The 13,916-nt window shown below is 46.9% G+C and overlaps 1 protein-coding gene across 18 annotated transcripts in view; it reads right to left on the reverse strand.

Moving 5' to 3' along the window:
• NCAM1 (neural cell adhesion molecule 1) overlaps positions 1 to 13,916 on the reverse strand; it is an 83,739-nt gene that overhangs the window by 30,665 nt on the left and 39,158 nt on the right. For 9 of the 18 annotated variants that reach the window (XM_065040222.1, XM_065040224.1, XM_021285219.2 and 6 more), the window contains exons 3-11: positions 13,291 to 13,509; positions 12,416 to 12,559; positions 11,881 to 12,018; positions 11,271 to 11,388; positions 10,197 to 10,366; positions 9,185 to 9,327; positions 4,888 to 4,917; positions 951 to 1,101; positions 211 to 395 (exon numbers count right to left, since the gene is read on the reverse strand). In XM_065040222.1, the coding sequence (XP_064896294.1) occupies positions 211 to 395; positions 951 to 1,101; positions 4,888 to 4,917; positions 9,185 to 9,327; positions 10,197 to 10,366; positions 11,271 to 11,388; positions 11,881 to 12,018; positions 12,416 to 12,559; positions 13,291 to 13,509 (1,298 nt within the window). The remainder of the gene's footprint in view (positions 1 to 210; positions 396 to 950; positions 1,102 to 4,887; positions 4,918 to 9,184; positions 9,328 to 10,196; positions 10,367 to 11,270; positions 11,389 to 11,880; positions 12,019 to 12,415; positions 12,560 to 13,290; positions 13,510 to 13,916) is intronic. The other 9 variants (XM_065040225.1, XM_065040223.1, XM_065040221.1 and 6 more) reach the window with 1 other exon arrangement.

The following is a 13,916-nucleotide window of genomic DNA, read 5'->3' on the forward strand; positions in this document are numbered from 1 at the left end:
CAGAAAGATCTAACGCAAAGAGGGGTGGTGTCTTCTACTACCTGACGGTCTTAGCATTTGCATGCCAGAAACACCTCCTAACTTCTTGTCTAGCAACAGGGTGCCCTGACAAAAGACTTAACTCCTTTTCAGCATCAGGAACACAGATCACTTGATAGCTCTGAGCCTTCCTGGCTGCACGTGCCTTCTCCCATCCTTGCTTCTCCTCACCTCCAGGTAGCTTGCTGATGGAGTGTTGTAGATCTTGATGTTGCTGTAGTTGGAGCTGGGAAGCAGCTGTCCATCCCGAAACCAGGAGATGACAGCACTGGGGTAAGCAAACACCTCACAGGTGATGTTCACTTGGTTCCCTTCCCAGGTATAGACAGCCACAGGGCCCTGAAGCTTGGGGGCATCTGAAAGACAAACACATTTGTCAAGGTGATTTCAGGTAGAAAATCTCCTAAAGTAGTCCAGTCAGCCTCACTTTAGGGATCTCTTGGCTGGGGCCCAGCTTAATATGGGGAAGGGAATCTAGAACAGGAAACGGGAACTGTCTTGTCATCTGGAGCGACGGGCAGTGTCTTTTGCTGAAGGATGGAAGGAGGAAACCCACCCCAGCCCCAAAGGCTGCTGCTAATGCAGCGCGGGAGGAGCAGCGGACAGCACGCTGCGCATCCAGGGAGGTGCGCACCAGGAATTCTTCCAAGGAAGACGCACCCAACAATGAGATTGTGACAGATTCGTGGCCCATCATCTTCCCAAGGTGTGAACAGCATCCCAGCTGGAGACAGCCAGAGCAAACATTTGCGTCTGTCCACACAGCAACATGTCTCCACCTGTGCCCCCTACGTAAACTACACACATTCCCCTAGCTGTAGGTGCCTCCGTCTCATCACAGGAAAGAAATCAAAACAGCCCCCCCTTTTAAACACACGAACACCCTCCCCACACCGTGTTCCACTTCTTACACTGCACTTCAAGGTACATGGCTTGGGAGTCCTGTCCGATGGTGTTGCTGGCTATGCATACATATTCTCCTGCATCTGTGTACTGAATTTCTTTGAGAGTCAGGGATGACACCCGGGCATGGCTACGGACTATGATGCGCCCATCCAGAGTCTGGCAGGAAAGGAAAATAGAGTTAGAGGCTGAGCCGTGAGCCTGTGGTGCAGACTAAAGGGATGGGAACGAATGCGAGTCTAGCACACACCACCCTCTGCTCCTCAGCACTTCAGAGGTGATCACCCAAGGCCAGGTGAAACCATGGGCACAACATTTTTGCCAGCATGAGCTTGTAGAAAACCTCCCCAGCTGGCACTGTGTTTCTGCTCAGAAAATTCAGGCCTTCCTCTTCTCTCAGATTCTGGTTTTATTTCAATGTCTGTGAAACGGCACGAATGAGAACAGATCAGATCTCAGAGCTGAATCAGGCAAAAATGACAGCTCAGAGCTTTCACCTGAACACGGCACTGAAGAGAGCAAGGCACAGCGAACAGGGCAAGAAAACTACGTGACCCTTCTAAAGGCAACCCTGCTCCAAGTCTTGTGATACTTCAAGAAAGTTCTAGAGCAATCTGCATCGGTTATATGCCAGTTTAGAAATTGCTCCCATATGCAAGAAAGTGTGTGGATGTCAATGGCAGACACAAGGAATGCAAGACCCAGGCTACCGTCTGCTCAAAGGGATCGCAGCCCCCAGAGTGATCCCATCCCACATCACTTTTTCCCCCTCTCCAGTTTGTGACCAAAGCCCAAGGGCTCCCTTAATATATGAAACACAGAGGACTACGGAGTCCTTCCTCCACCCGGTGCTCGTGCTTCAGCTCGGGAGCTTTAAAGCACCAACTCTCTCATCTGGTTTCCAAAGTGGCACAAACAAGGAGCTGCCCTGGGGCTGTGCCGGCTGCCGCAGTGTGCCGCACTAATGCCATCGGTGCTCCAAGAGCATTCATTTGCTTGCAAGATACAGGACAAGTACTGAGCTTATGAGTAAAAATCCTGGGGATATTAAGCAGCCAAATGCACTGATCGGTAGCACAAAGTACATCTTTGGTATCCCAAGTGATCAGATCCTCTGGGCCTGAATCCTCTTTCTGCTCTGAGCTAGTGGTCTCAGTCTCTGAGACTGACAAAGTTTCTACAAGTAAATGTGATTACCTCTCTTAGTACTAAATATTAGTGCTAGTCAAATTTCACATGCACAAACCCAGTATCCTTGGATCACACAGAAGCAATTATATGTATTTATCTTCTCTCTTCTGCTACTGCAATCCCTGACCAACGCCACAAGCTACTAACTCCTCTCCATCTCCTGTGCTTGGTCCTTTGTGTTGCTGGGAACAGTTCTGTATTTCGTGTCCATGTGGCGTTGTGTGCATCGTGTCCTGGAAGCAGGGAAGGGTCCCTTAACATGACATTTGTCTGCTGTGGTATCCTACACAACCAAATTCTGCTTTTATCTTTCTTCACCGGCTTTTAGCTCATTAGTTGGGTGTATATTCTAAACGCTCATCTCTACGAAGCCATCAGAAGGCAAGAGTGTACACATGGCAAACTACCAGCACCTGATCATTACGGCAAAGGTAATTTTACACCCAGTGTCAATCTGCCTCTTCCCCACTCTGTCAGGATCCAATACGAAGGGTGCCAGGCAGTCACGGTAGAATGACAAACTTTACAAGTAATGCGACTGATTCTGAAGATGAAGCTCTGTTCCTCAATGCAAAAGGCACCGGTAATGAAAAAGAAAGATCAGGAAACACACCCCAAAGAAGAGAAAAATGTCTACCCAAGAAAGCATGCTACCCGTTTTCTTTATCGATGTTTCAGATGCTAACAATTCCTGGCTATCGGAGGCATTGGAAAGGTAGAAGCTTGAGAGCCAGATGTGGACGCTGCCATCCCTTCACCTAGACTCCTTGATTTTGAGGATTTTGGGTAACAAAATGCTTCCCAGCAAACGGGGAGACAACCTAAGGGACACAAGCAATAACTCATGCCATAGCAACTGCCACCCTATAGAAAAGGATATGATGGTTCTCTATAGTAGCAATTACTACAACTTAACCTAGGATACATGCAGGTGTTTGTCTCCAGATTCGGACAATGCCACGTGGCACATAGTCACTATGTACAGGCTGGCCCAGGTTTCAATACTTCAGTGCAAAGGGGAAGCAGAGAGCAAATGGGAAATGCATTCACCACCCCGCTTTCCTCCATCGTTTGGATTTCTCAGTCCTTTCACCAACGAGTATCCACAACTTAATTTCACAGTCACATCTTCTCCTCGCCCGCTTTCCACGCGGCGGGCGTCACCACGAACAGCACGCGGCATCCAGGCTGCAGGGACCGCGCACAGTAAGTTGAGCTGTTGTGGTCTAGAGGAAGAAGGAACCAACTGCAGTTGTGCCTCCAAAGCAAGGAGGGTGAGATTTAACACCCGTTTATGCTGCTATGACAGAAGCTCGTGGATACTTCCTTACTTTAAACCAGACAATGCATTAGTAAGAGTGAAACACTTAATGCCGAGTATTCACTCGGCTTCCTGAGAACTGAACTGGACCACGCTGCTCAAAGACGCCCCGCTAGCTGCTCTAAAGATGTGTCTGCACAAGCTGCAACCATCAGCTTCAACAACATTCTCACAGAACCCCAGCTGGGCACTTTTAAGACACAGATGCAGCAGGAGATTTAGAGAAAGCAAGCTTAATTGTATTAGTGCTCATATTAATAAAAAGCTTGAGACAGGGACCACGGTGAAACACTATCAGGAGTGAGGGGAGATGGAGACAAATGTAATAGGAAGTAACTTGAAGCCTGAAGAGATGCAACTACTCAAATTCCAAATTCAACGCAAACTGGTCTGAACGTCCAGTGCCCTCACTCGCCACAATTCACCTATTCCAACTGATTATTATGAAGAAAAGATTGGCCGTATCTTCTCAGCCCCGTATGAAACAAAGGTGGATGGTACTTAAGTTAGAGGTTCGCTGTGTTTCCACCACACCAGTCTGTGATTTAAGAGAGCTTAAAAATAAAGAATTCAGGATACCTGGGAGCCTCCAAAAATTCATCCTAAGAATACAAATGCAAGTCACCCAGTTCTGATAGCTAATTTTGTTCTCTACCTGACCCCTGTTCTTCGCTTGAAATCTTATTTTCTGGTCCATTTTGAAGAATGCTACAAATCAGGTGCCTGTAACGGTAGGTTATTGTTATTTTTAAAATGCAGCACTGAATGTGAAATAAACCAGCAACAAAGCACATTTGCACCAAAGTGAGTTCCTGCTCTGTCCCACACCCTCTGCTGACCCCTCAAATCAAAGACAAATAACAACTCCGCAATTTGGAGCATTTTCTGGAGAAAGATAACTTGTGAAAGGTTTCTCTGCATTGATTTTGAAATGGAACATGATGCAGTTGTCTTTTAGAGAAGGTCAAACTTCGGGAGCACCATGAGCAACCAGATGAGTTGGCTGGAGCGAAGATTTCATCTTTGGAAACGACCACTTTCCCAGAACACGTGCTGCTGCTAATGCTTAAACTCCAAAAGAGAGATATAATTCACACTGGTAGCACAGAAGACAATGGTGAAAGCAGCATTTGCCATATTTTACACTGGTTTTTATTTTTAAGTGTCTTTATTTATTTACTTCTAAGTGACAACCAGAATTACTCACTCCCAACACAGCTGGTTTGCTCATCCCAAATTGTATCACTACATGCCAAGCAGTTTCTAACTCTAGCAGCTGTTTCTTTTATGTACTGATACTTAATTTGTTCATGTTATTAATACTGGTTTAGTTGGCGTGGTTACTGGACTAGAGATTTGTTAATCGGTAATGCTGAACAAAACAACAAACCCGAAAAACTAAGAAGTTTGCTAAAGGTCTGGTAATCTTATACCTCTTGTTTCTCGGGCCGGGTCCACGAAGCCTGGAGAGAACAGATATAGAACACAACGACAACAGAAAAAAAGCAATAAAAGTTTATCAAAGGTTGCTTTTAGGTATCATCGTGTATGCACCACATTGCGTTCTGTGCACATGCAGGCTCCAAGTTGCACGTCTCGTGTGTGGGGTGATCACAATTTCCATTTCCCAATACAACCTCAATTTAGACTTGAATACAAGATTTAGTACCCCATAAATTGATCTTAAAATGGTCCAGCAAAGGCTAATGATACCTAAAGACTGCTCCTGTGTCTACATATCGAGCGACTATGTCCCTCGTCACATCTCACCATTTCTGCTTGTCCCCAGCACACTGGAGAAGGGGTTCTGATGAGCTCGGGCACTGAATTGCGAGAACAGTTACGGAACTGGTTTTCTAACACTGGTTCGTTAGCCACCCGCACACACTGATTAACATTAACATACTGTTAATGCGACCATGCATTTGTACACGTTTTTGCATGCGTACTGTGCCAGAAGTGGGAGACCATGAGCTGCAGAGCACTGGAACAGCATCACCCCCAGGCAGGAGACAGCAGGGCAGAACCTTGTACCAGCTGATCATGTCCAGCTCATTACGCTTAGGGACATGTGCACCCAGTCCTTACTGGGCTTGGGACAGTGAAACATGCACAAACCTTCACAAACATACATGTCTCATTCAGAGAAAGCCACCAACAGTTTGGACCGCGTTCACTGTAGTTCGGAAAGACCAAAGTTGCTGGGTTCTGGTTTTCCACTATAATTTGTCTTTCAAATATTCTCTCTTCTGGTCTCTAGTTTAATTGCAACCTGATCCACTGCAGTTCAGGAGTCAAAAATCACCTGCTAATGTCACCGCCACGATGGCATTGTTGAACACGAGGCACAAGCATTGCTGACATGTGGATATGACAGCACACACACGAGTGACGTTACAGAAATGGAGATGAAAGCTTAGGAAATGAGAATAAAAACCCACAGTATTGCTTCCACAGTGCTTCTAGTGAACATTGGGAGACCGAAATATTAACATATGATACAGACAGCCTCCTTTTAGAATGCCTTTGAAAAGAGCAAGTTAATTGCTTGTAACTAGAGGCCTGAAGTGAAGCCACATGAAGAATGGCTCACCAACACCTGCATGGGCTAGCACTCTCATCGTTTCTTTGTATATCTATCCTGTTGTGCACTAGCTCCTGGAAGGCTGAACAGCCAACCATACTAATTCAGCACCAACCCTTCTGGATGTCCCAGTCATTCTGTGTACCTGAGCAAGCCAGGAGAGCCAAAGAGTTGACCCATGCAAGGCCCCTTCCAGTCCTATTCACTGAGTCTCTACGGTGTCAGCACAGAGAGATTTAAAAGCAAATTAAAACAAAAACCAAACCAACCAACCAACCCACAAAAAACCCTCCATAAAACCCATTTTTAGTGCTTGTCAACCTAAAAGAAGATGAGGGAGGAAAAAAGCCTGTTCCCGCATTCTTAGAGTTTGCTGTTCCTCCATAGCGGCACTCACGGGTGTGGGGAGAACCACACTCTCCATCCCACAGAGATTCGTAACAACTCTCCTTCACCAAGACCAAGAGATCCAAGCTCTACGAGCACCACGCAGGGAACAGAGGGGGAACCGTGAGCCTGATACCCCCTGCATCACTAAATCCAAAGGTTTTCTCATGTACAAAGTACAACACAAATTTAAGACAAGGAATTGTATTCAAGGTATATTGTCCACTTAAAAGACACAGAGTCAGGAAACTAAACTTGAGTCAAATTTTGACATGTTAGATCTGCTGCATCATATCTAGAAGCACTTTGAAGGAATCGCAACAATGCTCACTCACATCAGAGTATTTCATGAAATTGTGTGTAGGAGTAGCTAGTGATTACCTCACCCAAAAATCAGACAGGAAGCACAGCATGTCTGCACTAACACTGGGAAACTCGTATACACCAATACACAACAGATCAAACCTCTATTCGCTGACTCACAGTAAGTATTCTGCTAGAGCAATAGAAGAAACACGACTCCTAAGAGGGCATGAAGTGCACTGGAGGCAATGAGGAATATTTACACCTGGGATCATTCAGAGAACGCCTTCCTCCTCCCAACAACGGCCCAGAAACAAATACTCGAGGAAGGAAAAGGCCAAACCATTTCAACTCAAGCTGATGACTTTCCAGGTCTGTTAGTTTTTGCTGTGTTCTGCAGCAGTGACGGGAATCTCAGGCTGCCAGGGCAAGAGTTTCTCCTAAGAAGTGTGTTCCTACATTTACAACCAAAATCACATATAAGCAATTCTATTTTATTAGTTCTAATTGCATTTCTGCAGGTCAGGAGGATGCAAGCTGCCAGCTTACTAGCAAGAGGAAGCCTCCACCATGGCACTATCTGGAAGTTGGGTTTACTCCTCTGTGTTGGTACACAGTTACCAACCATCTGATTTTGCTGGAGCGCAGTCACAGCCACTTACCTTTGCAGATCACCCTGAGAGCACAAGGGGTTTTGTCCCACAAGTTATGTGACTATTTATATACATATATATATATATATATATATATATATATAATTGTCCCATGTTACGTGACCATAGCCATAGAGAGGAGCAGCTTTAGCTATGCATGCTAGGATATCAAGACGTCTCTAAGGGAGGCGTGGAAATGTTGGTGGGGGGCTATAGCACACCTCCTGCCCCTTGCATGGGATGAGATACAAAACTAATCTTTGCCCTGAGGTATGAACCGGTGTGTGAGACACGTGGTAGTACCTCAGACCTTGGATTTTCTTCCCACCTATATAAGAAACTATCAGAGTACTAACGTTTTCCTTAGTATCAAACAGGATGTATGAGAGTCTCAAAAATGGTTAGCAGTTTTGCCACTGAGGTCTTGTTAGTTTAATTGGGCTGGACATATGGGACTCTGAAACAGGCTCTCCTACCAACTCGTACCTGATTTAGTCATATTTCAGTTGTTATACTCTTCTCCCTGTCAAAGACCACGAATAACCTTATCCTGTCAAAACACGTCCCCCAGTCAGGCTGCAGGAAGAGTCCAAGCCAACAGCTTTTGAAGGTAATGGAAATCTTTCTCTAATCATTGCATGGATTTACACTAGCCCTAGGATCCAAAGGACATTAAGAAAGAATTAAGGCTCGAAAGCTTTGGCACCCTGCTTGATAAGCTACACGTTAACAGCATGGTGAGGAGCTGACATCGTGAAGGCAACTCAGAGAAGCTCATTGGGAAAGCTGTGGTGCAGAATGGCAGCTGTATGGGTGACTGACAGCGGATACCGCTGTGGCTTTCATGGTCTACCTCGATCAGAACCCCAGTGAGCCCAGGTTAGCTGAGCCTTGAAGCATCCTGGTATTAAAAGATATTAATAAGCAACAACTCCTTACTCCAACTCTTGCCCAGGCTTTCTTTGGCTCTAAACTACGCCTCCTTATGCAACTGTTATGAAATGGCTGCAGTAATATACCACATCCTAATTTTGTCCAGCTATGGAGAATTGTGGGCAGTAAAAAACACAAACCAAAACAACCAAAACCCAAACAAAACAACAACTCCCCCCCACCCCCCAGTCTTTTTTAAAAGAAAAACTGCTAATTATTTTTGCTTTTTGAGAACAAAATGGCACTGATGTGATCAACAGAACAGGTGAACACAAAGGCAGCCAGGCTTTTGTGCTTCGGGTACATGCAGCAATAGAATACAGTACAGAAGGGTGAGAAGGAATTAACAGGCTCTTTTTGGTCTACTGCATCTTTGAGAAATAATAGCCAAGACCTCTCTACCTGCCACCGTCCCAGACCATGTCACCATGTCACCATGCACAACACTGGAATCAGGGTGCTCATTCCCTCCTCTCAGCTCAGAAACAGAAGGGGATAAGCCCTTCCACAAGCTCCCTGCAGCTGCAGGTCCCTTTGGAAACTTCTCCCAATAGGGTCCAGGACCTATTGCTTTCCAAGTTAATTCAAATCAGAGCGATAACAGCAGGAATTAGAAAGTATATCCTCAGTTGTTATAAACTGAGATGGCTCTTTGTACAGAAGGACACCTACGGCATCACTTCAGCTGCGGAGCTGACCCTTTAGGAGACAGTGCAGGACTGCACGTGTTCTCAGTGCAGAGCGGGGAACCACCGTGACTCCCATGTGCATCTGCACACAGCTGTGGTGCATTCCGGATCAGCAGAGGCAGGCAGACACAAGCTGCACCGATCCCAGCAAACGAGAGCGTGATTTCGGGAAGGGTTATACCTTCTCTTCACTGCTGATGTTCCGGGTGGAAGTTCTCCAAGTGATGGAAGGGATTGGGTCCCCCGATGCCTCGCAGGTCAGTGTAATCTGATCCTCCAGCTCCATGGCTGTTTTATTTTCCACATAGGTGATTTTGGGTTTTGCTAAAAAGAAAAAGCAACCTTCATTCAGTGGGTGCTCAGAATGGAGCTTGTCTGTAAACAGCAATGTGTGAAACAAGGAACACTGGGGGAGAAAGGCTTTCCAACTGGCACGAGTTTACTGCCACGTAGGGAAGGGAGCAGAGTGCCCTCTGACCAGAGGGTACCTCCTTGCAGAACTAAAGACCTTTCCTACACGTGCTTACAGCTGAGGTTTGTAAGAGAGGACCAGAAGAGGGTGCATCTGAAGCAGAACCCCCATTTATCATCATACAAACTATCAGTCCCCGGGATTAGCAGCCAAGTCTTTCACCTCCCTGTCTACTTTCTCTGCCTCAAATGAGCCTTTGGATAAGCAGCTTTGTCAAGCGGCTGCAGAGGGATGGGACAGGGAGAATTATACTCCTGAACACTCCCAGACTCATGGCAGGTAGGAAAGCTGCTGATTCATTCCTGCAAGCTTCAGGTCACTCATACAGAGGTGGGGTGGAGTTCACATCCCAGTCCAGGTTACAACAAGTCCCACTGAAGTGCTAAAGCCGTTTTAATAGCAGCTTTGGTTGGATCAGGATCCAGCCCTCTGGGCCTGGAAGACATTTCGAGCAGCATGTGAGTCTCACACCATCTCCTGCACAGGACTGAATTTCTTTTAGCAGAGGGGAAGTGCAGTTGGCGTCTGTTGCAGACACATAAACAGAATCTGTTTTGCCTGGCCCAATGGTGGAGGTGCACAGCATTCATTGGGAAAGAACAGCTCTGGATAAGCCACATCAGGCATTAACTGGGATAAGTAGGTTACTTCCAGCTTACACTAGGGAGCTACACCAACAGCCAACTGGATTGGAAAGGGGGAACGGTGAGAGCATGTTTACCAAAGACTTTGAGATGGATGGTGGCATCCTGCTCGCCAGCCTTGTTCTCAGCGATGCAGATGTATTCTGCTTCGTCACTCTTATCCACCTTCTTGATGATGAGCTCAGACCCATCGTAGTTAAAACTGTATTTGTCTTCATCATCCTCCTGCTCTATCGGCTCTCCGTCCCTGCGGGCACAAAGCACACCAGCTGCGTCGGGGGGAGAAGCAATCAAAAGCTCTTTGGTTTAGGCTGGTTGTTAATGCTAGAACTGCATTACTAGTCTGAAACTCCTCAGGTTGAGAGGGCCCACAACCTTTTCCCTTCCCTCTGGGCTACAAATCTGACATTTCAATCTATTCTGAATCCCCCCTGCCTTAGGGCTCTTGGCAGCTGAACCTTTCACCTCCTGACACACATCATAGCCCATACGCAAGAGCTATAAGCACGACTGAAGGTAGCTTATGTCCTTGCATGTCAAGGCAGTATTCCAAGTTGTCATCAGCTTTTTCAACATTACAACTTGTCCTCGTAACATTCACCAAAGGCTGCACAATTTCAGGAACGGTATACCTGCAGTCTGTATCGCTGCCTGGCACTGAGACTTAGACCTGATGAAATGAAGAGAAAGTCTTCAGATGCAGATTCCTGGTGCAAATGCAACTTACAGCATCCACTCTGCCCAGGTTTCCTCACCAGAGCAACAGGTGATAATACACTGACCCGCAGGACAGGTCTGGTCAGCACAAAGCTTCAGCTCTATTTACACCTTGACAAAGGATGCGATGGGACAGTGGGAAAAATGCTATTTTTACTGTTATTCTTGTTTTTTAAGGAAGCTGTATTGAATTTGGCTGGGATAGAGTTAATTTCCTTTATAAGGGCTCATATGGTGCCACGTTTTGGGCTTGTACCAAAGCAGGGTTGATAACACAATGATGCTTTGCTATTGCAAAATCTAGTTTTGAGGCCATTCTCTCTCCTGCAAGAAACATAAATTTATCTCATTCCAGTTAAAACGTTGCTTTTCCTCCAGCCTGGTGAAAACATCCACGCTCACACACAATCAGGACCCCGAACACAGCATCTTACTTTGTCCACGTCACGGTTGGCTCAGGAAAGCCATCAGCGTCGCACGCTAAGGTGACAGACTGGCTGAGGTTGGCAGTGGCGTTCATGGTGCTCTGCCTGGCACGCACCGAAGGAGGTACTGGAAGACAAGAAATCCACAACCAAGTCAGAAAGGACAGAGGATGCGAGCACGAGTGAGCCCTGGAAGGCTCCCTGTGAATCTCTGCAGCACACACCGGTAATTCAAACCCTTATGCCATCACCTGCAGGTTTCAATCGCCAGGTCTGATGCAGGAGCTCTCCAAACAATCGGCACACGGAGGGACGGGCAGGGGGTGGGGAGATGCACAGAAAATCACTATTGTGGACAAAACCACTTGTGAGTCCTAACAAGATCAATACCTCCCTCTAAGTCATGAGACACTTAAGGTTTCTCTTGACATAACATATTTGCTGTAAATATCTGTTAAACAGTCGATTTCATGGATGCTTTTGTTCGATGCAGCAGAGGAAGATTAGTAAGCTAATGGTGAATTGTGGCTGTGAAGCTGAAGTACCGTTTCCATCGGCAGCCTGGCGTGCAGGTGCTGCACACGCTGCCCCCACAGCAGCCGCACTCTAAGCTGCTCACCATTTACGATGACCTGAATATCTTTGAAGTTGATCTCCCCGCGAGCCAAGATCCGCCCCTCACAGCGGTACGTCCCTTCGTCTGTTTTCTTGATTCCCCGGATCTGCAGGTAGTTGTTGGACAGGACTATAAATCGAACTAGAAAAGACAAAAGGAAGGTTCATCCAAGGATCCCCACGAACAGTCACCGCAGGTAACAGGTACTTCTCTCCTTGTCATTTCTGGGTTGAGACAAGGCTCAGTATAACAAAATTTTCCCTCCCCTCATCTGATGGAGTGCTGCTGTAAGTGTGTCACAGCCTGATGGCCATTTCTGCGGGAACATTACTGTCCTGCCGCTGCCAAACCACAGCACCTCAAATAACTAAATTCACATCCTAAGACCCACTGTTAGGTACAAACTGCTTCTCTCCTCCCTTGTGACCACCACCATTTTGTTCTCCTGAACCCCCTGCGTGAGCCTTATCTGAGCCCTGATGGGAGGTGGACGTTTGATCCCTGAATGGACAACACCAAGACACCTCTTGTGCCTTACCATCTTTCTTTAGGATAACGTCCCTGCCCTTGTGCTTCCAGATGATCGTAGGAGGCAGCGAGCTGACCACATCGCACACAATCACGGCATCGTCTCCTTCCTTGAACTCCTGAGGAGTGGGAGCATTCTTGAACATCAGCTTTTCTGCAAACAAGGGAATGAGAGTCACTGCAGCTTTCTCGGTGCACCTCACGCTGTGCTCCTCGAGCCCGAGGAAGGCAAAGAAACCCCAAAGGACACGTCCTGTAGAAATCCTCGTGTTCCCGAGGGGAGGACACCGGTGTGCCGGGGTCAATGCACCGCACCACAGAAAACCCATTTTTCAGCCCTGCGCCCGAGCTCCCGGTGACCAAATCAACCCTCACCTGGCTCACTGATTGTCCACACTGCAAAGAGAAAATGGGAACTTGGGACTGCTCAGCTTCCCAGAAGGAAGGGGAAGAGCTGCTGGCATGGCTCTGATGGACAACATGCTGACGGCTTATTATAACCGTTCTGAATGTGCAATCCTCTTTACTGAACAGTAGTCTTATCTCACAGCATGCCTGTCATCCACAAAAGCTGCTCTCCCTGCTTACTCCTCCTAGACATTTATGATGCACTAGAGTCTTCTCCTTCTATCCCTTGGTCTCCTGTCTTTCAGAAGAATTTAAGCACTAGATGTGCTGGTAATGCCCTGACAAGCCAAGGTCCCAGTTCCCACCTTCCCCTCAAAAGCAAGAAAGGAGAAGACTACATCTCCTTAGCATCCCCTTTCTTTTCACCCTCCTTCTTCCCCTTTAGAACTGGCCTTTTCTGGGAATGGCTGCCTCCCTAATCTTGCCTCATAGATGCACAAGGTGGAACAGAAAACAGCCTCAGAGACGCTCTCTTACGGAAAATCTTCACATTGACGGTGGCCTCAGAGTCTCCCTCCTCCGTGCTACTGACAATGCATTTATAGATGCCAGCGTCATCGATGTTGGCGTTGTAGATGGTGAGAGTGGAGGAGAAGTCATCATTTCGCACCACTGAGATTCGCTGTTGGTTCGGCGTCAGCTTCTCACCGTTAGGGGAAAACCAGGAGATGTCTTTGTATTTGGCCTCCCCTGCCACTGGGGACAATAAAGAAAGCAGAACAAATTTAAATGAGTGCCCCGAAAAAGCCGCACAGGGGGAATTAAATACAAGCAGTAGCGCTATGCAAGAGACTGACCCAGGGAAAGGGCTTCTGGTACCCGAGAAGCAAGCAAACGGGAAATTGTCACAAGAAATGCAGGTTTACAGAAGCATTAAAATCCTTAGTAGCAGAGGCAGCAGCTCTCAAGTCATCCAGCATTCCCATCACTGCTGTTAGCAGTTGATTGAAGAAATGATTTGGAAGAACAGGCTTAATTCTAAACTCAGAAGACCAAAGACTCGTGAAATGATGCGCAGTGCCATTGCTGTGGCTATTGCTCAAGCTTAGAGACCACACTTCAGTACCTGCTTTTTCATTTTAAAACCTGTTTGCTGGAGCTGC

This window comes from Columba livia, chromosome 24 (assembly GCF_036013475.1).
Source record: "Columba livia isolate bColLiv1 breed racing homer chromosome 24, bColLiv1.pat.W.v2, whole genome shotgun sequence".
Classification (NCBI taxonomy): domain Eukaryota; kingdom Metazoa; phylum Chordata; class Aves; order Columbiformes; family Columbidae; genus Columba; species Columba livia.